A 27727-nucleotide genomic window follows, 5' to 3' on the forward strand; every position below is an offset into this window, starting at 1 on the left:
GAGTACCCAGGTCATGTGTGGCATGGCCAGCACTTGGCCCCCAGCCATCGGCATCCCACACCCAGGACCTCTGTCACTCCCCAGCCACCTCTGCCCAGAGGGGGCCATCTAACACCCACGTTGCTACTGTGATATTCACTCCCCTCCCTGTTTCTCCAGGGAACCGAAGGCTGCACCAACCATCTCTCCTCCGTGGCCCTTGTGACTCAGAACAGCTAACTGGGGCTTGGCTAACTGTGAGCTGGCTCCAGGCAGCCCTCCTGCGGTCAGCACCGATTTTCCTTGGTTCCGAGAGTGGTGCCTTCTGTTTGGCTCCACTCCGGGGCAGGGGAAGATTTGCACACAATGTGGGCCCCGCACGGAGAAGGCACTGGCCTAGAAGGACAGCCGAAAACAGAAAGCTGCCATGAGCCCACTTCTCTTGGAGCTGTAGTTGGGATGCCAGTGGAGTCCCACCCAAGGATGTCACGCGAGTCCCTCTACAGAGGCAGCATCTTACGCTTACAACCAGAACTACTGCTGCCCCCGTGTCACAGATGAGAAAACGGGATCAGAAAGGTTGTGTAACATGTAGGGTCGAGCCAGGTCAAGAAGTGGCAGGTCTGTGTGAGTCTGGAGTCCGTGTGCTTTCCACGAGGCCACCAGCCTCACTGGATTGTCGCGACGATGCCCGTTACGTACAGACCCTACCTCCGCTGTTCCCTTTTCACAGGTGGGTAAACCGAGACTCAGGGAGCTCCAGGAACTCCAGGTTGTATGGTCGGGCGAAATGGTAGATACTGAACTGGCTCCTGATCCAGTCGTTATTCTGTCCATTGCATACAGAACTTCTTCACCCATACCCAGGTCTGGGCAGCAGAAGCGTAACGAGGTAGGGTCATCCTGGGAGGCCTGGTGGGTAGAGGGGTCAAGGAGGGCCAAGTTGCAGAAAGTGCTGGAAGCTAGGCAGACTTGACGGATGGGGCAGGAGGGCCTATTTAGGGTCTGGCAGGACAAGTGAAGTGTCTTACAGTGTCTGTCTGCACAGCCAGTGCTCCCTCCCCTGCAGGGTGGGGACACCCGGGCCGCTGAGGTCAGGTCTTTGTTTGAAGGACAGATAATTAATCCCACAAAGTAATCCCCGAAACACTCCGGCAGATTTATGGAGATCGCCTCTGTCCCAGGAACTCTGCCTTCCCATCTTTCATTTCCTAGGCAAAGCAAGTGACTTGTTATATCACGGGCCCCACGCCAGTAGGAATTTCATTTAGGGGAGTTCTCCAGGTGGAGGGAGATTGATAACCCAGGCTGAGAACCCACGGTGGCGCTGGGGTCAGGCAGGGAGGGGAGCAGAACAGGAACCATGCTACCTCCTGTCCCTTTGCCCACCGCCGTCCTTCTCCCAACACTGGGGGCCCAGTTTCGTGGGGCTCGCCTGCCACAGGCACCCAGGTAGCATTCCGTCTGACCGTTCCGAGTCACAAATGGGCAAAGCAAGGCCCAGAGCAGGGAGGGAAGGGCCTATTTCCCAGGCCAGCTCTTTCAGCCGCTCTGTTCCACTCTTCCCCACGGTTACCTCTCCCCCAGCCCCACTCCCTGCTCTGCTGGGAAGCCGCCCCAGAGGCAGGAGTCAGAGTTCAGCACTGGTGGGGGCTCCTCAAAGCTCCCCAGTGGGAGTCCTTGGAACCTGACTCCCAAGGGGGGCTTTTATGGTGGAGAAGGGGGGGGTTGTGGGCAGTTCCCCTACCATGCAAAGAGGGGAAGGGGGGACATGGTCCTGGAGGTCATGGTCGTGGCTTCTGGCCTGATGGCTCTGCCTTGAGCTTGCTGGGCCATCTGGGAAGCTTGTCCCTCTTTATAACACAGACTTTGAGCTAAGGTGATTACTCACAAATGTTTATCAGGCACCTCTCCTCTGCCAGCCTCTGGGGATATAATGCGAACGAGACAGATAAAGCTGTTGCCCTCGCGGAACTTACGGTTTAGTAAGGAAAATAGAAAGGTGAAAGTAAGCCAACAGATGAATGCGTGAGATAATTTTAGAGAGTTGACAGGTACTCGCAAGCAAATAAAACACTGGTGGGTTGGGGACAGATTGGTGAGTGACTGAGCTGGGACGACTTGGCTGGTGTGGTTGGGGAAAGCCTCCTTGATATGGTGACATTTGAGACGGGCCTGAGCAACGGTGGAGGAGGCAGCCATGTAGAGCTGAGGGGGAAAAGAGTTCCAGGCAGAGGAAACAGCACATGCAAAGGCCCTGAGGTAAGAATGAGCTGGTGTGTCTTAAGAAACAGGAAACCAGAGAGGTGTGGTGGGGAATAGAAGGTTGGGTATAGGAAATTCAGAGAGCTGAACAGGGATGGATCATTTAGGGTCTTACAGACCAGGATGAGGAGGTGAGATTTTATTCCACTTGCACTAGGAAGACATTGCAGTGCAGTAACTTGATCTGTGGTCAGGCCTTTAAAAGATCAGAGAAAGGTGGAGCGTGGGCTGGAGAGGGTCAAGAGGAGAAAGCAGGGAGGCCAGCTGGAAGGCCACTGCAGTGATGAGGTGAGAGAGAATCTGGAGTGCTTGTGCCAGCTGTCCCAGGCTCTGTCCCTTTGTCCATCCAGCCACTCGCAACCCTTCCTCACCACCCCCAGCTTCTCTGGCAGCTCAAGACAGAGCTCTGTGGTGGGCCAGCCTTAAACTGTTCCTCCTGCGTACCCTGCCTCATCCACACCCCCACTTGATCTCACCCCGCCCTCGAGGGCAGGGGGCCAGGCCGTGGGCACCCCAGAAGTGAAGGGAGAGCTGGGTCACCACCAGGAGAGAGCCGGGGATGGCGTGGCAGCATGCAGGACCGTCCTCGCCAACTTGGCACCGCCTTGTTCGACAGGCACCGAGCCTGGTGGGGCTGGCTCCTTCCTGAGGCTCACACCCGGCACTGGATAATTAAAGCCATAAGTCACCTTCCGTCAGGGGAGCTGCAGGCTGGGGCTCATAGCTGGCACGGCTCGGGGCTTAGTGCTGGGAGGGAGAGTGGGCAGGACATCTGGGCAGAGGTTGGGGGTCTGAAGATCAGAGACTACCGTCCCTTCTGGCTTTGACTGAGGTGGTGTTTGGGCTCTCAGACGCTGCTCGGTGCCAGGGACGGTGCCAGGAGCTCCCTCCACAGACGAAGGACTTAGTTCCTCTTTCCCGTGGGCTCTGAGTCTCAAGCTTGCAAACACCCCCCCAAAATGCCATCTGCCTGCAGGGAGATTCTATGCTCCTCTTCCCCCTCCAGAAGTGTCTGTTCACAGAGCATGGATTGGGGGTGCCGTAGGGTGTCCGTCCCCTTAGCCGTGCCGGGGAGCTTCCCAGAGAAACGCCCCCCCCCCCTCGCCACCAAGGGAGTAGGTCTGTAGCCCAGATCAGCCCCTGTCACTGAGAGGACCCCAGCCGCATATCCCAAGGGTGGCCCCGTGAGAAGGACCCTGCCTTCTGACCCGTGACTTTCTTTCTCAAAACCGTGCCTGGTCAGAGTCTTTGCCAAGATTTTGGTTGCTGACCGTCCTTGGCCCAAAAAGGCAAGGACGTCTCTCTTTCTCCTGTTTCCTGCTTGCTCAGCAGAAGTTCCTGCCTGTGCGAGCCAAGGGGACGGGAACATCTCGGGACACCCCTCCCCGTCCAGCTGGGCTCACTCGTCAGGCATGCTGAACACCCACTCGGTGTGGGGTGCTGGGCCGGGCCCCGGGGACATAATGTGACAAGGAGGACTGATGCTCAGGCTGCCGCCCCACCACAACCCTGTCCGGGACCCCTGGCCTTCGTCAGAGAAGCAGGGCCAGGATCACCAGCAAATGGAAATATCACACTTTTAGAAAAGTACAGAACCTGCTACAACACACCCCCTTGTGTTCACCCACCCAGATGACATTTTGCCTCAGCCGTTTCTCATCTTTTTTGCTCTCGCTTTTGTTCTCGGTTAGGCGATGAAACTTGACGACGTTTCTTGCATTTTTCAGGAATCTCCGAGGCTTGGGCTCTGAGGACCGAGAGCAAAGGGTCAAAGCCTCCAATCCTAATGTGGCTTCAAAATTGGGCTTCAAAAATGTGCTTGAATGTGGACTGTGTCTCAACTGACATTAGGAATCGTTCATTTTGTTTAGTGTGATAATGACAGGTTCAGTGCCCTAAAGAAGTCCTCATCAGAGATGTGTAAGGATGAGCTGAGCTGGCTGTAATAACTAGAAAATGTTGCCGGGGGTGAGTTTGATAAGTGATTGACAAAATGCTGATGATGGTTGAATCTGGGTGATGGGTGTATAGGGCCTCGTCGTGCTCTTATCTCCACATTTGTGTATGTTTGAAACCGTCCACAGCGAAAGCTTGTTTCTTTTGAAAAGTGTGGTCCCCAAAGCTGCCGGGGGACCCACCACTGGCCTGGGACCCGCATCTGACTGTGGCCCCAGGGAGGCCCCCAGACTTGAACCAGACTTGAGGTTGACCCGTCAGACCCAGCTCTGCCTCTTCCATGCCGTGCGATGTCGGCCAGGTTTCTCCCCATCCCTGACCCTCCGTTCCCCAGGGGAGATGGAGAAGTTTGAACCTGATGGGCTTTTAAGCACTCTTCCGTTTTCCGTCTCTGACACCGCACACATCTAACTTGAGTGCTCAGAGACCCCACCAGAGGGTAAGTGTGGGAACAGCCCTTTTTACACCTTCGGTTACCTCAGTGGGTTTCCCATATCACCCCTCAAGAGAGCGCGTAGAAAAAAGGCCCTATGGCCAAATAAGCCAGAGAGACATTGCATCACAACATCCTTGCCCTGGCAAGTCACAGTGCACGTCAGCACATTAAAGGCTCTGACGAGTCCTGGGGTGAAGATATCTGTTCTGTGTTTCCAAAATGTTTTTGATCTCAGAACTTTTTATTTTATTTTTTTAAATTTTTTTAATGTTTATTTGTTTTTGACAGAGAGAGAGACAGAGCATGAGTGGGGGAGGGGCAGAGAGAGAGGGAGACAGAATCCGAAGCAGGCTCCAGGCTCTGAGCTGTCAGCACAGAGCCGGACGCAGGGCTCGAACTCACAGACCGCGAGATCATGACCTGAGCCGAAGTCGGACGTTCAACCGACTGAGCCACCCAGGCGCCCCGATCTCAGAACTTTTTAAAAGTTGGCTTTTCCTATATCCCATGCGTCAGAGTTCCCGGAGATACCCTCTAGGAAAACCTGACCTTCTTGTTTTCAGATCGGGGGCTCCTACCCAAGAGGACAAATTTGCCATCTTTTCTTGGGAACGTCATGATTTCTGACCCATTTTCAGTAGAACACGAGATTTTCTGTTTTCCACACTGATGGGTGGGTTTTGTCCTGAACTAAATTGGTAGTTATTTCCCCTAGTCTTTCCCTGACCAGAAATATCTGCTTTGATGTTACAATCTGAGTCACTGACCAGATGCCGGAAAACCCTCCAACATTGGGAAACTATGCCTGGCACAGTCTGGGGCTTTCCTGCTGAGGCCTTCTAGAAGCAGCGTTTCTAGGGAGGGGTAGGGCTTTGGCATTAAAAGCTGTGGGTTCAGATTTCAGTTCAGCCACTTAGCAGCCACAGGACTGGGGACACATTAGCCTCCCACATCAGTTAAGTAATCAGTGGGTCCCCACGAGGCTTAAGCAGCATAGGATGTAGCAAGCTCCAATTGTCCTTTCTCGAAAAGAATTTACAGCAACAGCTAATATTTATCGAGTACTTGCTAGGTGCTGGACACCGTGCAGGACTAGAAAGAGGCACTACCAGCTTTGGCATTGGTATCGGCTCTGTGAGATAAATATTATTCCTCCCCTTTTACAGCCAAGGGAGCTAAAGCCCAGAGAGGGTAGTTAACTTGCCCATAGTCACACAGCTCGTGAGCAGCGGTGCTGATGTTTTAACGCTGGCCTTAGGCACTACGACAATGTGCCCCTTTCAAAAAGATCAGATCCGGATGAAGACATTAATCCTCTGAGCCTCAAGAACTACACCTGTCTGGTCTTCAGCGTCTCTTGGTCCTAGGATGACCTACGCGGCACGATGTCAGGCCCTGTGCATCCTTGGGGATGCACTCGTAGACAACCATGGAATCTTAAAAGTGAATGAGTCCATGGAGACTTCCAAGTTCCCTAAAGCCCCCAGCCTCTAGCGCCATCCCGTGGGGCCCCCTCTGTGGGCGAGGAGGGTGCCGAATGTGCTGGACTCCATCAGTCCCCCCTCCCCCAACCCCGTCATCTGCTTCAGCCAGGGCGGTTAGCTCAGTTCTTGACTGTTTTATATACTGGGGTTCTCTGCAAAATTGTGTCTGATAAAAGGGTTTGCTACCCAAACAAAGACATTTGAAAAACCACTGCCGAAGGAAAACCCGTCTGTTTTAATTTTTTTTTTCAACGTTTATTTATTTTTGGGACAGAGAGAGACAGAGCATGAACGGGGGAGGGGCAGAGAGAGAGGGAGACACAGAATCGGAAACAGGCTCCAGGCTCTGAGCCATCAGCCCAGAGCCCGACGCGGGGCTCAAACTCACGGACCGCGAGATCGTGACCTGGCTGAAGTCGGACGCTTAACCGACTGCGCCACCCAGGCGCCCCAACCCGTCTGTTTTAAACAAGGGAGGACCCTGAAGCCCAGAGAGGTTAAGTAACTTGCTCAGGGTCACCAGCCGTCCTCCTGGGCGGCAGGCAGATCTCTGTCCTGTCTTCAGGACTCAGGACAGGGGCCAGGCTGAGGGGGGTGCTTCGCAGCCCCCCAGGGAGCCCCTCAAGGTCAGTCGTCCAGGCCGGTTCTGCCCGCTGGTGGCCAGTTTCTATGAAGATAACTGTGTCTGAGGCCGGCTCCCTGAACCTCGTCCGACCACATCTATTTCTGGGCAGCGGAGCCCTGACGGAGCACAATTTGATTCATAAATTACCCAGCTCAAGGTGTGTGTGATGGGTTCTCCTTCCCAGATTTGAAAGTCATTCAGTCCAGAACTTGCAGTACTTGGGGCTGGAGAGGGGGGGAGGGGTGCAGCTGTGGGATTGTCGGGATCAGCAGTCACAGAGGGGAGGTGGCGGGGGAGATGGGAGGACTCGGCGACTCAGGGAGCATTGCTGTGAGCCGGCCTCATGCTCGTGGACTCCTTAAATCCTCCCAGCAACCCCAGCCGGTGAATTCTAGTATCATCTCTGATTGGCAGGTGAAGAAACTGAGGCTCAGGCGGGCGAAGTCATTTGCCCGAAGTCACGTGGCTGTAGTGGAGCTGGGATTCCAACTCAGGGCTCTCTGATGCCGGAGTCTCTCCCACACGATCATGGCGACAGCAAGGCAAGGAACACAGAGCAAGTGACATTTAGAGGACGAGGCTAGACCCTGGGAAATAGGGTAGGAAGGGGAGGTTCGTTCGGGTCACCAAGGCTCCGGGTTCCGCAGACTTGGGTGTGCACCTGCAGCTGGTCTGGCTCCGCACCCTGCCCCCTTCCCACAGTCTTTGCTGCCTAATGCCATTCAGTTCCGGGCAAAGCTTGGTTCCACCTGCCCCTGGATGCTTGGGTCATCATCCTTGACACCTACCTGACGTAGGCTCGGTACATTACCACTTGCAAAGCCTTTTCGGATCCCTTATCTCACTGAACCTCCAAATAGCCCTGCGAACAGGACAGATATTCTCACCCACAATGAGGAAACTGAGGCTCAGAGCGGCCCACAAGCCCACAGGTATGAATCCAGTCTCCTAACTTCATGTCTTCCGCCATTATATGTAGGTTTTGTCCTTCTGGAGGTGACCAGTCCTCCTCATTAGAATGTGGGCATTTGGGGGCATTACCCATGTCCCCAACCTGTGCTTGGCACCTAGAGGCTCAAGGTGTGTGTGATGGGCTCTCCTTCCCAGATTTGAAAGTCATTCACTCCAAAACTTGCAGTACTTGGGGCTGGAGGGGGGGGTGCAGCTGTGGATTGTCGGGATCAGCAGTCACAGAGGGGAGGTGGTGGGGGAGGTGGGAGGATTCAGCGACTCAGGGAGCTGCCTGAGGGCCCCCACTGCCCAAGAAACCCCTTCCCCTGCACCTGTCTTTCCCACGTCCCACTGCTAGGACAGCACAGAGGTGTTGGAGAGGAGGGGGTGGTGGCCCGCAGGCTGACAGCGCACCCCCCCCCGCCCCCGGCTTCCATCTCCTTGGGCATCTGATCACCGTCCTCTTTGTTTTCTTAAGTGTCTCTCCTCCTCCCTGCCACCCCCCACCCCCACCGCCACTCCCTCTCCGGGACAAGGCCTTTCAGATCATCAAATATCACACTCTTCTTATGCGAGGTCTGAGATGGCTTTATCGGAGCCCGTAAATCTCCCAGAGCCCTGACGCCCTCCTGAGTGCCAAGCCTCAGGTGAGTTATGTGGGCTGGGCCCAGCAGCGGGCGGCACAGGCGGGCCTCCGGGGAACACGGCCGAGCGACCCAGTGCACCTTGGCGCCCACCCTCGGCTGGGGGAGGGGCTCCAGCTGAGGGTAGGAGTGGATGTTCTGGGCCCACCTGCCGCAGGCCATGGAAGCAGCCAGGCTCAAGGCAAGCGAGCAGGCAGGTTCCTGGGGGATCTGTAGCCCTCCGCTTTCCTTGTCTCCTTGGTCATCGCCAGCCAGTCTCCAGACCCACACAGGAGAGACCACAGCGTCCATGAGGGACATTTGAGACCCGAACCACCCCGGTTCTAATCCCAGCATGGTCACTGAGTAACCATGAGTCCTTGAATATGTCACCTCCCTGACTGAGCCTCAGTTTCCTCATCTGATAATTGGGATGGCAGATAGCAGATTCTCAGATAACATTCTGAGAATCCAGTGAGCTCACACATGTGAACGAACTTGCCAAGCACCCTGCCAGGGGGAAGAAGCACGTATCTTCCCCACCTCTCGGGGGCAGCCTGGCCTGTGCACGAAGCCTTACAGCCTGGATTCAGCCAGCCTGGCCTTGAGCCCTGGCTCTCCCACTTACCAGCTGCGTGACTTCAAGCCAATCACTTAGTCTCTGTGCCTTGGTTTTCTCACCTGTAAAATGGGAAGAACACTAACAATGGGGACGATGAGGATGATGATGCCTGCACGTGGAATTGCCGTGAAGCTTAATGGACAGATACACGCAAAGGGCTTAGAACCTTGCCTGCCACACGGTGGGCCCACACTAGATGGCCCGTGTTATCGCTCCTTTTGTCGCTATCATCACCCCTTCTGTGCCCGCCTCACCAACAGGCCTTCCCGCCTCCAGAAACTCCCCACAGGACACAGGTCCAAACTGCTTACCCGGCGTTCAAGGCTCCCACCTCCTCGTGTCAGCTGGTCCTGACACCACTGTGTGTGAGCCCTGCTCCTCCAGCCGGCTCCCCCGCCGTGAAAGGCTTACTCTGCCCTCCCGCTTCTGCTCTTGCTAGACTCCCAACAGGAAGGCCTTCTCCCCTCCGTGCTTACCCAGACCTGCCCACCAAGGCCCAGTGAAAGGAGCTCTTCCCACACCGGCCCCCATGAGCTGCCCTCATCGGGGCCGGGCACCTTTTTGGGCACAGGTGCCATTTTCTCATCTAAACTGGACGCCACTTGGGAGCAGAGACGTCATCTTGCGCTGCTCGGCCTCTCTCTCTTTAGTGGCTGACATGACTTCCATGTAATAACTTATTTAATTCCTATTCCTGGACATGGAGGCTGTTCCTAATTTTCTTTATGAAGCAGCTCCTTGGTGAACATCCTGTGCAGCTGCACGTGTGGGCAGATGGGGTTGAAGAGAAAATGTTGCCCAGGAAGTGGGGAGATTCTGATCCCAGCCGTAACCCCTGGCGATGTTTCGCTGATCCCCATTAAAGTGTCCTCAGAGGCCCCGAGGCCGCCTGCCTGAACCACCTGTTTTGCAGGGAGCCACGCGCTGCTGTGGGTGAGAGGGCCGTCGCTGGAACCCCAGCAGCCCTACGTAATAAGTTTTACTACCCTTGACTACTCGGGTTAATGTTTCATACATTGGAGCCAGTTATTAGCAAATTAATCAGAGTCCAGTTTGTGGTCTTATTAGGAGAGGTAATCATTTGTTGGTTTAAGTGAGCTTGATGAAACCCGCCGTTCTGTGAGATGCCTGCAAGGCAAGCAGACTGCCGTTCGCATTTCCTTGAGGGACTGAAGGTTGTCTTTCCCTGACTGGACGGTAGTAACGGTAGTTAATGCAGGAGGCACTCAGCTCAAGAAACATACCACTCTGGGTGCGTCAGGAGCGTTATGACGGCCCCAGTTAGAATCGCTTATTGGCCGATCCCCCCCTCAGAGCCCTGGAGCATTATGGTCTCCGTGACATCTGACGTTGCAAGTCACGCCAGTACCGGGGCGCCTGGGGGGCTCAGTCGGTTAAGCATCAGATTTCAGCTCAGGCCATGATCTCGCGGTTTGTGAGTTCAAGCCCCGCGTCGGGCTCTGTGCAGACAGCTCGGAGCCTGGAGCCAGCTTCGGATTCTGTGTCTCCCTCTCTCTGCTCTTCCCCAGCTCATGCTCTCTCTCTCTCTGAAAAGTAAACATTAAAAAAAATTAAATAAGTCACGCCAGGACCGTTCTGCCCCACCTTTTACACCAGCCTCAGAATGGCCCCCGGACATCCCTGTGTCAGTGCGTTTGTTCGTTCAAACAGCATTTGCTGAGCCCCTTCAATGCATCAGCTGGTCATCTGGGGGAAACCAGTCCTTCCTCTCCTGGGGCTTATGTTGCAGGGAGGAGAGACAGACCATAAGCAAACACGCAAATGGGTGAAAAGAGAGGTTGAGAAAGTGGAAGTGTTCTGAAGGCAATAAAACAGGCTAATGGAGCGGAGAGTGAAGGGGTGTGAGGGGCCGGCGCGGGGATTAGGGAGGGCTCCTCTGAGGAGGTGACGTTGGAGCTGAGGCCCGAGTGTGGATAAGGCACCCTGCAAGGTCTGCAGGGACAGGGTCGGGGCAGAGGGGCTTCAGGAGAAGCTTCGGAGAGGAGGCCTAATTCCCTGCCCCTGCCTCCTCCAGGGTCCTCCAGAGGGGTGGCATGCTCTCAGCCTGTGTCCCCTCCCCCGGTTGAGAGCAGAAGTAGCCCCCCCCACTGGTTGCCATGTGTTGATCACAGAGCTGTTGAATGCAGCCCGGCCCATGTGCCACCCAGGACGCCGGCCCCTTTTGTCAGCAGGCAGTTAAGTAACAATTTTTAATTCATAAGACATCTTATCCAAAGCCCACGTCTCGGACTGACTCCCCGTTTTCAGTATACGGCCTTAGAGTCAGACCGGTCGGTGCCGGGCCCGTGGGCCAGCCTGCCCCACTGGACCCATAGAGTTGTTTCATGGTCTACCCCTGGCACTGGAGGAAGGAAAATCCAGGGCCCGTGAGACATGATCTCTTCAGCTGCGTGAGAACTGAGTTTAACTCTGTTCCACCCCTCACCACCTGAGTGCCAGTTATTTTTAACTGCTCTGTGCCTCAGGCTCCTTAGCTGTAAAATGGGGATGCAGATATCTATCTCATGCGCGGGGGGGATGTGAAAACGTGTAAAAGATAATGCATGCAAAAACACCGCGCGGTACCAGCCGCGATTCCTGTCGGCTGCTGTTCGGAGACTTGCCGCTCCTTCTGGACGAGACGGGCCACGGTCGGGAACGCCCTGCTTTGATTCTTCCATTCAGGAGGCAGGCGTAGCGGGGAACGGAGGACCAGGCACCAAAGCGTGCACCTACTATGTGCCAGGCACCACAATAGATGCTTTATGTACAGGATCACGCCTGATCCTCACACAGCCTGGTGAGGTGGGAGCTGTTATCTACACTTTGCAGATGAGGAATTTGGCTCAGAGGAATTAGCAGTTTGTGGGAGGTCTCACAGCTGGTAAGTGGCAGATCTTTTGCCGGCACCTAGATCTTTTTTTTCATCCTGGGCACAGTAGGTGGTCTCTTCACTTGGGTGTTGATATAATAGGCTCCAGGCAGAGACGGGGACTAAAAGAGAGACCCCTGGAGAGAAGGGGCTGCAAATCCCAGCCCTGCTGTCTTCCCTGGGAAGGGCCCCTGACCCTGGACCTGAGGAGGGCAGGGTGCCAACTCAGAGGCCAGGTGACGGAGCAGACACCCATCTCCTGACGCTTCCTTCCTCCATTCAGGGACTGGCGTTTGAGTGGATGGCTGTTTGTGCCCAGAAGCCCAACCAGATCATGAGCTCCTCATAAGCGTGGCCTTTTTTCCTCTTCTTCCCTCCACAGCCCCAGCTCAAGGCCAGGCCTGCAGCATGCCCCCACCTAGTGCTTACTGACCCTTCCTGGTTGCTACAGAGTGGGGAGCGAAACTTCAGGCATCCAACAGATATGTCATGAGCGTCGTGCCATGGGGGACAGAAGTGGGAAACCCTGGCCCTTATCCTCTAGGCCACACTGAATCTCGCTGTGAGAACCAGGGTCGCCCCGCGGCCAGCCCAGCACCGTGGCTCAGCGAGTGTGATATGGCACAGCCCCCAGGATTGGTTTTCCTGAGGCCTGTGCCATTGGAGGTGGATCTTAAGAACAGGAAGGACCAGGGTGGAAACCATCGCTTTTCCCTGAACTCGGAGGCCCGCAGGACCGGTGGCTGTTAGCCCAGCGGAGCAGACAAAGCAATTCAAAGTCACGCCTGTGTTCCCACACGCACCATCAGCCACTCGCTAAACTGCTTCTGTCCCAGACCTGGCTCGCTGCGGGTCAAGATGCTGCCAGGGAGATAACAAGGGGACGAGAGGTGGCAGTCATGCTGTTTAGCAGGGCCTTGGAGGAGGGGTACCTGGGGAAGGGGGGAGGCTGCCAGCCTGGGAGGAACAAGGATGTGGGCAGGTGAGCCCCCCACGGCCCAAAGAGAGAGCTGTGCCTCCTACGGCTCCCCGTGTCTGACCTCCTGTCTCTCCCTACTCCCTCCATCCAGCTTCCCTCTCCCACAACCTCCTGCCTTTGACCGGCTATAAAACACAGAAGCCCTTTGCCTGACTCTGCTGCGCCCTCTAGCTGCCACTGGGCCTCTCTCCTTGTTTTGTTTTTTTTTTTTTTTTTACTCCCCAAGCATCTGCACCTGCACTCACTGTCCCCACATCTGTGTCCCACCCGCCCGCAGTGTCTCACAGTCTGACCTCTGGGGGCATCTGAAGATCCAACCTGTGGCCGGTGCTGGGATCTTCCCTCTCCTTAGCCTGACCCTACTGACCATCTCTCTCTCGGAACTTCCTCCCCTCCTGCCTCCGGGCACCTGGCGCTATATAATTTCCAGACTACTGCCTGTCTGCCTAAATTCTCCTGCTCATCCTCACTGGAGCCATAGGTCTGCCCTAAAGGTAGCCTTGCCAGTGCCCTTTGTGTGTCACCACCTCGGTGCTGACAGCTCCTGCCTGCAGCCCTGCCTTCCCACTAGTCCCCACCACAGGCCCTCCTGGCCACCACCTGGGGGACCTCTACATGTGGGCATTCTGCTTGCTACATAAATCTTCCCTGGAGGAATGTATCTAGAACTTTGGAAATGTATAATGTTTTTACCTAGGACTCCCTCCTGAGGAAAAAAAAAATCAACTTTGTTACATCCATTCTATGTGGGATGATGATCTCTTGTGTATCACTTAGCACAGGGCCAGGTGCAGAATGGGTGCCAACGCGGTGTAGGGCCAGTGCCTGTGGGGCAAGGAAAAGAGAGACGTAAATGTACTTCCAAGCCAGCCATTTAGCAGCCATGTGACCTTGGACAAGCTATTTAACATCTCTGAGCCTGCTTCCTCGCGTTTGACGTGGGCTCTGTTCTTACTAAGTCATTGTGAGGAGTAAGTAATATGGTTGTGCAAACGGCTTAGCCTCAGTGCCTGGCATATGGAACTGCTCAGTAAGTACTGGCCACTGTTTTTAATAAATAGGGGAAAGAAGGCTGGGACTCCCCCCTCGGCCGCCTTTCATGCTTTAGCAGACTCTGTTCACATCCCCGCCCCACCCCCGCCCCAGCCTTTCTTTTGGGAATCTGAAGAGGCCTTGGTGCCTGGAGCTCCTAGAGGAGATGGCTGACCCCAAGAGAACCGGCAGGGTGGTAATGACCTGCTTCTTCTCTTTTGCAAACGCTGTAAGTCCCCAGTTCCCAGAACCCTTAGGGTGCTGAGGCCAGCCCTGCTGCATCCCAGAACCACCCCCACAAACCAGGTCTATGTGCAGGCACCATGGACAGCACCTGTCGACCCAGGGGAAACAGCTGCCTTTCTGCTCAGTGGTGGGGGCTGAACAGGTGAAAGGCGTCCCCGGGAAGCCTCCCCAGGCCCCCCCAGGCCCCCTGGGACTCAGATAAAGAAAGTCCGGGAGACCAGAGGGCTGACGGGGTGGTATCAGTTTCCAGGGTAGCAAAGAAACTTGTTTGTGTGGCTGCCAAACCCACAGAAAGAGAGGATGGTGGGAGGGGAGCTAAGGGAGAAGAGTAAGGAAGTGGTGACCCACTCCCCACCCCGAGGGCAGAGCCCCAGTGAGATGGCCTGTGAGATGCCCTTGACCTTGGCCTCAGGGCTACCAACTTGTACGTATGAGCTTTTCGTTGTGAGGCCCTCCTGGCAAGAGGGCAGGCTTGGCTCAGTGTTCCTGCTGGGCAAACAGCTCTAGACACAGGCTTGTGGGGTGGGGGTGGGAGTGGTGCAGGGGGTCCACGGTGGTGTCATCTTGGGCAAGTACAGGTGGCCAACCCTTGTTGAGAACTTCCTCTGCGCCAGGCACTGTATCCACTCATTTAATCCTTGCAACAACACTCTGGGGTGGGTACTATTATTGCCCCCAATTTACAGACTAGGAATCCAAGATCATCCAGGTATGTTAAGTAACTTGACTGAGGTCACCCAGCTAGCAAAAAGCAGAGCTGTCTGAGTCCATACAGTCTGCCTCCCGAGAGCATAACCTTAACCACATCTCTGTGCCATGTTGCCATGTTGCTTTCCTTCGGGAGCCTGAGCTCAGCAGGTACCTGCTTACATGTTCAATAGCATGATTATGTCATCAGTGTCGATCTTTGCTGTGAGACGGAAGGCATGGACCTTGCCTGCTTTTCTCTGTGGATTCTCCAGCATCCTGCCCACAGTAGGTGCTCAATCTGAACCCAATCAAATGGGTGATCTAATCAATCCATCAGTCTTTGAGCCCTGCCCTTGGCCCCCACTGCTTAGGGCACAGGGCTCGTCTCCCGTCTATGCCTGGACCAGCATCCCGGTGAGGACTGCTATTGCCATGGTGACAGGAGACCATCAGAGCCAGTGGCTCACTCAGGTGGCCCTGTCAGCTCCCTGGGTATAAGCCTTCCTGGCTGCTGGTCCTGGGAGTTAGTGATTCATACTTGGCAGGAGGCTGAGGTAGATATGGAGAATAAAAGGATAGGTGTGGGTGGAGGGGGGATGTGTTGGGGGAGGGTCCCCAAGCTTGAATGTGTACCAGTTGGAGAGTATTTGCCTGCTGGTTTGTTGGAGAAGATGCCTGGGTCAGGGAGAGGGGATATTTTATGTGCTGGAGACAGATTTCAGGTTGGGGATGGGCAGTATGGCCATGACTGGGGCAAAGGTGCTGAGTGGGGAGGCCCAACTGGGTGTTCCAGGGTTGATAACCCCATTTTTCAAACAAAAACCAAAGCACATCATTCAACAAGGGGCTTCTGGTTTGTGAATGATTTATAGGAAAAATCTTGCAAAGATAAAAATTGAATCACATTTAGTTAAACATTTGAGAGGTTCCTTTATTGGGAAGAATAAATTTATATGGAAATTTGGAATGATGGGATGCTAGCCCTGGAGCTGGGGAGGCCGGGCCCACGCTGGTGGCGGGGGGCGGGGGGTGGTGACGGGTGACAAGAGGCTTTGAGGTGTTGCCTCAGGGCAGCCCTTCAGCTCAGTATTAGGGGCTCAGAGGACACAGCGCCCACCTGCGATGTCCATGCTTCACCCCACCTCAACCCTGATCACCCTGTGATGTGAATGCCTGGTTGAGGGCTGCATCCCCTGCTAGAATGTGTCCCTGGCACATCATAGGAGCTCGGTAATTGTCAAATGGATTAGCTAATGACAAAAAGATGAAAGCATGCATCCCCTTGTTTGCCCGGCAGCAGAATTCCTGGCTAAAGAAAAAGCCCTTACACTCATGCGTGTCTCTGCCTCCTTGCAGCCCTGTCCTCCCCACTCCACGCACTCAGCGGGAAGGTACCCAGGTTTCTCTATGGCTACGGGAAGAAGCTCAAGACAAGGGGGAGGCTGGAGTGACGTCCCATCCCTGGTCAAGCCCCACATCAGATCCCCAAAGCCCACAATCAGAGCTGCACGGGCTCCGCAGTCATCAGCTGCCTCTCCCCTGCCTCGGCCAAGCCCTGCGGCGGGCTGGGAGGACAGCGGAGGGCAGCTTCCAGCCACCAACCCAGTAGATATGGGATGCCTTGCCAACCAGCAGAGGTTTGGCCGAGAACAGTCCCTGTCCCCAAGTCTAAAGTGAGAAGAGGACATTGTCTGCTCTGTGTTTTCCCTGGTCGACTGAAGACACGATGTGAGCCCCTAACTGTGCACAGATCCCTTGAGAGCCGGGGCCACGGGTGAGTGAGGAGATCCAGTAGTTTCTACCTGTGTGTGTTGAAAGCCTGAGGATCCGATCACACCTATGGAATCAGTGTCCATCAACCCCTTCCCCAGTCCTGCCCATCATCCAGGGCCCAGCTCAAGCCATACTTAGCGAGTACTTACTTTGTCCGGGAACTGTTCCAAGCCTGCATACATACTGTTTTTCACTCTCATTTAATTCTTATAACCTTATGAGCGAGATCCATTATTATCCCCCTTTTACAAATGGGGAGACCAAGACATAGAGGGGTTAGGTGAGTTGCCCAAGGTCACACAGCTGCTACACAGTGGGGCAGGGGATGAATGCCACCTCCTCTGTGAAGCTTTCCTTCCTTGAGCCTTCCCCTGTGTGAACAGTCTCTCCCTGCTGAGAACTCAGAGATGCTACATCTCCTACGTGTCAAAGCCCCGTCATCAGGCTGCGAGTGCCTCCCTCCCCATCCCCCACACCACCAAGCACAGGGTCCGGCCAGAGGACATGCGCCCTGGAGATCGCGGACTCTGTAAAGGAATGGCAGCGTGTGCGTATGTGAACGAACCAACAAGCTGGTTAATGAGGGCAAGAGAAGAGCGGAATTGGGATCTGCCCGCGTGAATTCGCAGCCTGGTGGGAAGGGCACCAGGACAAGTGTGGGGGCCGCAGTGGGCTGGGAGCAGCGATCCTTTAGGAACCTGCTTGCCACTGGGTGCCCAGCACTGGCCAGGCTCCTTGAGGGGCAGTCATGAAAGGCCCCCGTCTTCAGGCTGGCCGGGAAGACCGCATGAACACACGGGCAGCAATGGGAGAGAGAACAGAGCAGTAGCGACTGCCCGTGAACACAGAGGGCCAGCCAGAGAAGCAGGGCCACCTTCCTGGAGGAGGAGGAGGGGTGGCCCTGTGTGGGAGGATAGGAGGTGTGGCCAAGAGAGGAAGGTGGACACGGAGACAAGAGGAGGCAGGAATGGACATGGTGATTTGGGGAAACTGGGGAGGCCCCCAGGGGGACACGGGGTGCCTGTAGAGGGAAGCATAAAATGAAGTCGGTGAGGGAGAGAGGGGTGGACACAGAGGCCTCAGTCCCCACCAGCATCACCTGTGTGTGATTTTTGCCAGTACTTTAAATATGCACTTCAAGGTTTTTTTAAGTTTATTTATTTATTTTGAGAGAGAGAGAGAGAGAGAGAGCACCTGAGTATGAGGCAGGAGGGGCAGAGAGAGAGAGGGAGAGAGAGAATCCCAAGCAAGCTCAGCATGGAGCCCAATGTGGGGCTAGAACTCACGAGACCGTGAGATCATGGCCAGACCTCAAGTCAAGAGTCGGACACTTAACCGACTAGGCCACTCAGGTGCCCCTGTACTTCAGGTTTTGATAAGTACTTAAAATAAAGGCTTGTTCTTAAAATCGAATTATATTTATTGTACAAGGGAATTGTACCACTGCTATGTAGAAAATCAGAATAGGATAGAATGGAATAGAATAGAACATGAGCCTAAAAATAACCAAGCAAAGTGGGCTCCTGCTTTAGTCCATTCGGGCTCTATGACAAAATACCAGGGGTCGTACGGCTTACGGACAGCAGACATTCATTTCTCTGCTGGAGGCTGGGAAACCCAGGGTCAGAGCACCAGCACGGTCAGGGAAGGGCCCTCTTCCCGGTTGGCAGAAGGGCACTTCCTCACTCTGTCTTCACATGGTGGAAGGAACGTGGGATCTCTTGGGCTCGCTTTTATCAGAGACCAGTTCCACTCAGGAAGGTTCCACTTCACGACCCACGCACCTCCCAAAGGTCCACCCACTAATACCGGCGTGTTAGGGCTTTGGACGTCCCCATATGCATTCTGCAGCGGGGGGAGCAAGCATTCAGACCCTCGCGGTTGCTGAGTCCTGGCTGCGTGCTGCTCCCTTTGGAAGGCTCCCAGCCAGAAGCCTGCTCTCTCGGTGAAAAAAGGAGAACGAGCGAGTGTTAAGAGAGATGCCAAAGGCATACTAGCACCAAACCAAGGCTTCCCCCTTGACTCAGTCGGAGAGACGGAAGAAGACTGAAGAGCTGAAAGTCGTCACTCTGCAGGTCACTGCTGGCTGTGCCTGGGCCCTGTCCTCCAGAACCCTTCCCATTACTCCTTGAGCCAGCGTCCGCGTTGTTACTGGTTTGTCCCTAATGCACAGAGAGGAGCCCTCACCGAAGCCCACGTCCACCTGCCCTGGGCCCCAGGCATACCTGGAATGTTACTCTCTCCTTGCAGGGAATACCAACAGCATCTTCGCCCTGGACTACATCAGTGGAGCGCTGACCTTGAACGGCCTACTGGACCGGGAGAACCCCCTGTACAGCCATGGCTTCATCCTGACCGTGAAGGTGAGAGCCCGGGGGCGGGCACCTGCAGCCCGTGTGGAGGGGTGCCCACACTGCGGTGCCAGCCTCCAGCAGTGCCCCCGGTGAAACTCGAGGAGGGCAGCGCCCCTGGCCTCCCACCCGGCGTGCCCAGGGCGCTGTCAGGAACGGACAACACTAGCCAAGCACAGGCCACATCGGGGGCCTTGCTGGGCACCTCACAGCCATTGCCAAAAGTCACATAGGATTGGGACTTTTTCTCCCACACAGTAGGTGCTCATCCATGGGGCCACGTTCTGGTACTCATGATGCCAAGTTCTCCATCGTAGCTGCCTCAGATTCTTACGTTTACCCCCTGTCTGGGATGTGTCCCGCTTCTAGCTTCCCCGGGGCTCTTCCCTGGTTAGGAAGCAGCAGCACAGTGGGGAGAGGTGGAAACTGCTAAAGTCCTTCCCCTAGAGGTGTAGTGGAGCCACAACCCCCAGGCGCCTGTAACCCCCTGCCACCCAGGGCCAGTTGTAATTAAAACCTGTGCTTTGCAGAGCCATTCCCTGGGAACCCCATTTAGGGTATGGACCCTACCTGGGCCACAGGGGTCCTCCCCAGCCCTACCCATCGGTTGAGGCAGGGGAGGGCACAGGACTGAGGAGAGGGGCTTGGGGAAGGAGGCCCTTCCATCCTGAGGAGAATAAGGCAGCCCAGCCTGGCCCTCGATTGCTCTCCTTGACCTTGGGAGGGGCTGCAGCAGCGGCCAGTTGATTAGCCCTCCCTGGCCAGCCGGCTTCTCTGTCTCCACCCAGTGTAGACATGTGGGCCGGTGAGGGGAGGTAGGCTAACACCGCCTTTCCCCCCCACCCTGCATCAAGCTGCCAGCCAAGCCGTGGGCCCCTCTCCGCCTCCCTTCCTCTCTGCTTGCTTCCTGTGGAGGCACACATTTCGGGGTGGAGAGAGCTGTACCCTGGCCCCAGGGGACACTGAGCTCGGTTTTTCCATCTTTATATAAAATGTGAGGGTGAGTTCCCAACTTTGGATGTGACTCCAAATCTCCTGGGGAACTGGCGAAAGGTACTTAGTCCTGGGCCTCCCACGCAAAGATTCGGGTCCAGAAAACTGGAAATGGGTTTTTGGGAGCCGGGGGCCTCTGCCCCAGAGACTAGGCACCCAGGGATTTGAGCCCATCTTTCCTGAGCCCAACCCAGACCCTCATGGCACCTAGCTCAGTGTTTGGGCCATAGCCGATGCCAGATTAAGTCTTGATTACCTGCTAGCACAAAAACGCTTAGCCTCGGTTTTATCATCTGCCGCATTGAATAAAGAGTCTCCCTTTGCCCCTCAGTGAGCCCCCAAATCTGTCTTGTCATCACCATGCCCCCTCGTCCCCTTGGTTCTGGAATCCTCCTGCCTCAGTTTACTACCTACTCTGACTGCTGTCCTTATGCAAGTTACTTAACCTCTCTGAGCCTCGGTTTCCTCAACGGTAAAATGGGGACGCCTATGACAGAAACTTCCTCCTGGGGTTGTGGTGAGGGGATGGGATAATTCACGTAAAGCACAGGAGATAGCATTGGGAAAGCCTTCGTAAATGATGATAGCGTGACTATGGACGCCTTCATCTCTGGGATGTTTGTCCTCTACCTGCAGGGCACAGAGCTGAATGATGACCGCACCCCGTCCGATGCCACAGTCACCACAACCTTCAACATCTTGGTTATCGACATCAATGACAATGCCCCGGAGTTCAACAGCTCTGAATACAGCGTGGCCATCACTGAGCTAGCCCAGGTCGGCTTTGCTCTACCCCTCTTCATCCAGGTAGTGGACAAGGACGAGGTGAGTCCCGGGAATGCGTGGTCTCTCCAGACTCCCCGCCCTTTCTGGGCTTTGCAACCCTGAGAAAGATGCCAGGTATTTCTAGGCTTCCAAGTCCCCAGCTAAAAAAAATAGAAACAAACGTTGCTACCTCCTCCCCTGCAAAACTCAGCAGTCTCTAAAGCTTTGACCCCCGCCCCCACCTCTGCAAAAGCTATTTGAGCACACACTTCCAACGTGTAGTTCTTCATTTAGTCATTTATTTAGTAATGTATTTAGAAATATATGCCCATCGGAGCACCTGGGTGGCTCAGTCGGTTAAGCGTCTGACTTCAGCTCAGGTCATGATCTCGCGGTTTGTGAGTTCGAGCCCCACGTCGGGCTCTGTGCTGACAGCTCAGAGCCAGGAGCCTGCTTCGGATTCTGTCTCCCCCTCTCTCCGCTCCTCCCCTGTTCACTCTCTCTCTCTCTCTCTCTTTCTCTCTCTCTCAAAAATGAATAAACGTTGGGGCGCCTGGGTGGCTCAGTCGGTTGAGCATCCGACTTCGGCTCAGGTCATGATCTTGCAGTCCGTGAGTTCGAGCCCCGCGTCAGGCTCTGTGCTGACCACTAGAGCCTGGAGCCTGTTTCAGATTCTGTGTCTCCCTCTCTCTCTGACCCTCCCCTGTTCATGCTCTGTCTCTCTCTGTCTCAAAAATAAATAAACGTTAAAAAAAATTAAAAAAAAAATGAATAAACGTTAAAAAAAATTAAGAAATATATGCCCATCTTACTAATCTAGTACGTGCCTTATAAAGCATACACTGAAAACTAGAAATTTTAAAAGTTGGAGGCTCTTGTATAAAATCTGTTTCTGGAAAAAAAAGTTTGTTTTCTGCTTTTGGTGTAGTGAGGACTCCTGCTTTTCCATGCGAGGAGCTTGAATGTTTTCAAGGAGATCCCAGGCCGCAGGAGACCAGAGGTCCAGGAAGCTAGAAATGGGACACACCCATTGTGTGTCCTTGCAGGGCCTGCCTGGCTGAGGCCAGTCTTGAGAGGAAGGGACATGGGCTGCGAGTGAGGGAGAACTTGAGAAGGACAGGAGGAGGGAGACTTGGGGATGGGGCGCGTGCCCCTCCAGGCCGGGATGGGACGGGCTTCCGAGCTGATGGGGATGCTCTCGGCCTGCCTCCTCCCTGCCCCTCTCAGGCACCAGGTCTCCCCTGCCCGTCAGCAGCCACAATCGTTAATAGCACTTATATTTATTACCACTGTTCCCTGGCCCATTCTGCTCAGGAATTCCATTAGGTTTTCCAGCCTGAGGGGCTTCTCTGCAATTACTCCTCCCTTCTTGGGGCTCCCGCACTGGCCTTGCTCCAGGCCTGGCTTCCTGCTCGCTCCTCCTGCCCCTCTCCACTCTGGCTGCTCAACAAACCAGCACACCTGCCCAGGGGCCCCCCCTCCCACGATCCACCGCTCTCCTGTCAGCTTCTCTCAACCGGACAAGGTCCTCCCCCTCCTGCCCTAACCCCCCAGCCCCCTTCCCCGGCACCAGCTCACCCCCGTCCCTGCCCTGCTCCGCCCACCCCACCAAGGACATGACCGTGAAGAGGTCAGTCCCAGTGTGCGCGCGGGCATGCACACACAGCACATCTTTCCATCTCTTGCTAAATCATCCCATACCTAGCTGTCTGGATAACTAAAGTATGTACTGAGCACCTCCTGTTTATAAGGCGCTATATATTTGGCCCCTTGAGGGAGTGTAGCCCACGGTCACTGTCCTAAAGGGCCAAGCGTGCTTATACAAGGGCAGTATGTAGTTTCGAAAATATACGCAAAAATGTCAAAAGTTTAAAAGGTGGAGATAGATAGGTATAAAAAGAAGTTCCAACATTTTCTCACACCCCAGGGGGTCATCTTTTATCCCTCTGGAGTGCAGCACCCCCTTTAGACACCGCTGTGTGAGTGAGAGCCTCAGGAAAAGTCCCATCTCTGGTTTCAGGCTATCACTGATGTCCCAGAGAACAGAGACACTTGGTACCAGGGTGCGGGCCAGTGACAACGAGCAGCGAGGGCTCCAGAGCTCCACTGAGGAAGGGGGAAGAAGGGGCCAGAGGACCAGCAAAGGCTCTATGGTGAAAGGGGGCCCAGGGCTGAACCTTGGGACACAAATAAGATGGTAAAAGGCAGCCAGGAGGGCTGGTGGGGTGGGCAGTGGCCCACGGAGAGGCCCAGAGGAAGGAACCTGTACAAAGGTTTGTGGAGTCGGCTGGTGGGAAGGTGGGCCAGGACACAGGCTTTTAGGGCCTTGAATGCCAAGCCAAAGAACTGGGGCTTAATTTTGGAGGCAACCCAGAGAAGAGGCAGCTTGTGTAGTGGTTCATGGCCCAAGCTCTGGAGACAGACGGGGCCTATGTTCAAGTCCAGCCTTGCCATTTGCTAGCTCTGCGACTTTGGGTGAGTCATTGACCCTTTCTGAGTGTGGCTTTGCTCATCTGTGTGAAAATGTATGTTTCTATCGCAGTGACAAATTAACCCTGAAACAGAGGGTTGTTTTTTCCTCAGAGATTTATTACTACTCGTCTGGCACAGGTGGGCAGGGGGACCCCGCTCCGCGTCGTCGCTCAGGTGCACGCTCTGCGGTCACGTCGGTCACTGCAGGAGGGAGGGGGCAGCTAGAGGAGGAAGCACCAGCTCTTCTAGGCTTTGTCCTGGGACTTCTGCCCAGTTCTAGGGACAGGCCCCACCTCACTGCCAGAAGGCTGGGGACGTGGACAAGCGGCTCCATGTTTGCGTCTGCCACAGAGAATGCCAACAAGGCTCAGAGATAGGAGATCAGACCATTAGTCTATAGGACTTAGCCCAGCACATGCCACCCACCCAGATGTTAACCAGATGGGTCCAGGGAGCATTGCCACCAGCAGGGCCAGAAACCCCAAGGCCCTTTCACCATGACTGGTTGGGGGATTTCAAGGTCACCCGGACCCCTGGGGTTTAGCTCAATCCTGCTTTGCTGGCAGCCCTGTCCGAAGCATCTGCAGGAGTGCTGAGGGGTGTCTGGGTCCAGCCTGCCTCTAGTGGCCACCCCCCTCCCAGGCACGGGCAACAGCATGCCCGCTGTGGACAGGGTGCCCAACACTACCAGCGACCATTTCACCGCTGCCCCGGGGAATCGACCAGTGTGTGACAGTAAAGGGCTGGCCCCATGTCTCCAGGGCACGGTGAGGTGCAGAGAACCACTGATAAAGAAGGGCAGCCCAGAAGCCCAGACTCCCCACCCTACAGCCTTCTGGGTCACCGTCCAGCCTCCCCCAGGAGAACTACACCCAAACCATCCCAGACATGGTCCTGGACCGATTCCTAAATAAGAGGGGAGAATAAATTGCTTTCTAAATTGCCCTGCTCTTTTGTACCTCCCATCTCTCCTCCACTCTCCAGAATTCTGGAAGGATCCAGATCTGGATGGGGTAAATGCTCCCAAGACGCAGTCTTGGGTGCTGAGGGTCGGGCCCCAGGTTCCCAGGGTGGAGCGTTTAGCCACATTGCCAAGAGGGAACAGAAGGCAGCGGCCACCGGCACTCGAGCACTGGCCAAGTTTCCAGAATCTGGGGGAGATCAGGGAACCTCAAAGAGAAATCAGGCATCTTTTATAAAAAGAGATTTTTAAAAATGCGTCCTTTCTTCCAGTTCTCTTTTGCGGGGGGAGAATGCATCTGTTGGGATTTGTGTCTGGGGTGAAGGTGACTGGATTTGCTAGGGTGACAGAAAAATGTGTTCATCGAGCCGGCTTGGATGGAGGAGGGAAAGGAGCACGAGGAGAGGTGAAACCCCTTTGTCGGGGTCTAAAGAGCCACGTGATTCTCCCCCGCACTCACCATCGTTGTGGGTTTATAGTTACTAATGTGATGATCTCAATAGTATCTATCTCCCCGATTAGACTGAATGATGCTCCCCGATGTAACCCAGTGCCTCACACTCTACCTGGCACCTGGGAGGCACTGCAGAAATACGAACTGGTTCAATTAAAGTATGATTAAATGATAAAAGTAGCAATGAGGTGGCTCCGGGCTTTATCCAAACTAGATCATCGGTCAGTGCCCCTGTGCTAAAGGCCCAATTCCCGCTGAGTTTCTGTGAGAAGGTGACCTCAAAGTTCCACAGTGGGGCAGTAGAGGGTGCCGATGGAAAACAGAAAGGGAAGGAGGAAGCAGTTTATCCCGTCAGTTAGCACTTTGTGGCAGTCGTTCCTAGTAAGGATGCTAATCTAACTCACAAAGACTAGATAATGCCACCATCCCCTCCACATGGGAGATTTTGCCCAGTTTCTTGCTGAATCTCAGGCTCTGCAGGAACATTCAAGACCACAAAGGTGCTTGAAAGAAGCCCTTTCTGTCTCCCAAGGACTCCGTCCCCATTGTCAAGTCCCGCTGAGTAATTTCTTCTCTTTTGCCCAGCTATAGGAAACTCACGGAAGCCAGAGAGGGAAGGGATAGGGTGGGCTGAAACCACTAACAACCCCTTTGCACAGCATGACAGTTGAGATGCAAATAGATGGTTGTAATGCAAATCACAAAAAAAAAAAAAAAAAAAAAAAAAAAAAAAAACTCTCAAGGCAAAGGCCCCAGGAGTCAGCCTTGGTGTGGAGCGCAATCTCTGAGTTTCAAATTAAAGGTTGTGGCAGCCTCATTCCCCTGCTCCTGGCTACTGGGCGTTCTCCTGTGTCTTCCTCGGTGTTCTGGAAACCCACAGGAAATTAGCAACACACTCACCCACTGGGATTCCTACCGTATCCCCACCCACCCCCTTGGCCGCAACATGTTCTTTTGTGTTTTCTCCAGTTTGGTCCGCTTTTCCTCTCCCGATCAAGCCTGCAGCCCTCCCCACCCCGTCCTGCCCACAGCTGAGCCAGCCGGCCACGTTTTCCCATCTGCACGGGGTGAGCTTATTAGGATGGTTGGAATTTTCTGTTCCGTTGTCCTAAATTCCACTCTTCTCCTTAGAAGCAATCAGATCCTCTGTGTTCTGCGTCCTGCCTGTGCGGTGGCAGTGAGTGTAGGAGATCATCCGTGCCTCTGGCTTTACAGATTCCAGCAAAGGGCTTTGTTTTTAAATACCGTTCGGCATCGGGCACGACCCCTCCCAGCAGATTTTTGGGTCGCCGAAAACTGGTAGTACCTCTCACCTGCCCTGTACCTTTCTTCTCAGGAGTTGGGAGCCTTTGGTTCTCTTCATTTCTGTCTCGTTTCTGACCCCAGCTTCTCAGAACATATTTCCTGCTGTCCTTAAGACATTTTTGCAGGGGCGCCTGGGTGGCGCAGTCGGTTAAGCGTCCGACTTCAGCCAGGTCACGATCTCGCGCTCCGGGAGTTCGAGCCCCGCGTCGGGCTCTGGGCTGATGGCTCAGAGCCTGGAGCCTGTTTCCGATTCTGTGTCTCCCTCTCTCTCTGCCCCTCCCCCGTTCATGCTCTGTCTCTCTCTGTCCCAAAAATAAATAAACGTTGAAAAAAAAAAAATTTAAAAAAAAAAAAAAAAGACATTTTTGCAGAGGGGTGGGGTTGGAGTGGGGAAAGGGACACCAAAGTCCCCCAGAGAGGCCTCTATTGCCTGGTTCTGGCTGTTTGCAGGAATTGGAATCATCTCAGAATGGCCTTCAGACTTCATTAATTTGCTGGCCTCCTGGCCTTTCTGAGGGCCTAGGCTGAAATTTACATAGGTGAACGATTATGTATTCATTCACTCAACACACAGTATCGTGCACCTACTATGTGCCCACCATTGGGGAGTTAGTGCTAAAGATGCGGTGGTCCCCGCCCTCCAAGAGCTTACATTTCATCCCAGTGGGGCAGCTAGAGGAATAGGCACCAACATCGTTGTAGGTGAAAATGAATGTCAAGAAATCAATAAACAGGGCAAGTGATGGGGCACAGGAGGGGGCTATCTTTGGCTCCATGGCTCCAGAAGGCCTTCCAGAGAGGTGCTGTTTAGAACGGAGGTTAAGAGGCGTAGAGGAGGCAGCCACACGGAGCCGCAGAGGGAGAACGTTCCGACAGCAGGTGTTTGGCTGCAAGGGCAGAGGCCCTCGGAAAGGGAAACGGCTGGGTATTTTCAAGGGGCAGGAATGAGACTGGTCAGGGGGCACTAGAGAGGAGGCAAGGACAAAGCATCGAAGCATCAGGCAAAAGCCAAAATGCCTGGGGAAGGCTTTTCTGTTACTGGGAGCCCAGTGGGGAGCCGGGGGGTTGACATGCTCTGAGTCACCTTTCTTAAGGAGCCCTCTGATTGCTGTGTTGCAAATGGGCTCTCAGGGGCCAAGGGTAGAAGCAGGGAAATGTGGCAACGTGGCATGGAAGCCCCTCCCCCTCAGCCACCTGTTCCGCCCAACGTGTGCTTTCTTTCCAGCATCTAACTGGAGGTTCTCTTGCAGTCGGGCTGTTTTCCTCTTAGGGTGGCGAGAAGCCAGAGAACCCCAACCCCCTTATTAGGAAACCTGAGAAGTCCCTCAGAAACCACCTTCAGAACTCTGCCCAGGAGGACAGCGTGAGTGGCCACCTTTGGTCTTTGTGACGGAGGCTCCCGGGTTAAAATCCCAGGATTCAGAACCCTGGCCGTGGCGTTCTGCTACCAGACCTACCCCAACTGCCCAGGGAAGGTGGTAGAGAAAACCCCAGAAAGCCAAGCCCCACCCCCATTCTGCTCCTCACTCACAGTGATTCCAGGCAAGGTGTGGGGCCCACTCTGCCTCAGTGTCCTCTGGAAAACCATGGGTTGGGCCGGTCAGCCTCAATTAACACTCTCTAACCTTTAGGTCCAAGAGGACCGTGGCGGGAAGGGGAGGGTGCCACCTGAGCTTCCCACTTCACCCCTGCCCCCATCCTCCCTTCCCTGTTGCTGCATCTGCCCTGCTCCCTGCTTTGGGGCTCGGCCCCACCACCCTCTCCCAGCATGCCCGTGTGCTTGTTTATTTGGTATTACCTGGAGCGACCTTTCTCTAGTGAGGGAGGGAGAGGCAGCTGGAATGGTGAACAGGAAGGACTTTGAAGCCAGACCGCCAGGGTTCAAATCCTGCT

The 27727-nt window shown here is 54.7% G+C and overlaps 1 protein-coding gene across 6 annotated transcripts in view; it reads left to right on the forward strand.

Moving 5' to 3' along the window:
• The window catches only part of CDH23 (cadherin related 23), a 418091-nt gene that overhangs the window by 212218 nt on the left and 178146 nt on the right, over positions 1–27727 (forward strand). For all 6 annotated transcript variants that reach the window (XM_086679923.1, XM_086679917.1, XM_086679919.1 and 3 more), the window contains exons 10-11: positions 18784–18896; positions 20514–20702. In XM_086679923.1, the coding sequence (XP_086536049.1) occupies positions 18784–18896; positions 20514–20702 (302 nt within the window). The remainder of the gene's footprint in view (positions 1–18783; positions 18897–20513; positions 20703–27727) is intronic.

The sequence above is a fragment of the Puma concolor genome, chromosome D2 (genome assembly GCF_028749965.1).
Source record: "Puma concolor isolate L17-30 chromosome D2, mPumCon1.1.hap2, whole genome shotgun sequence".
NCBI lineage: Eukaryota > Metazoa > Chordata > Mammalia > Carnivora > Felidae > Puma > Puma concolor.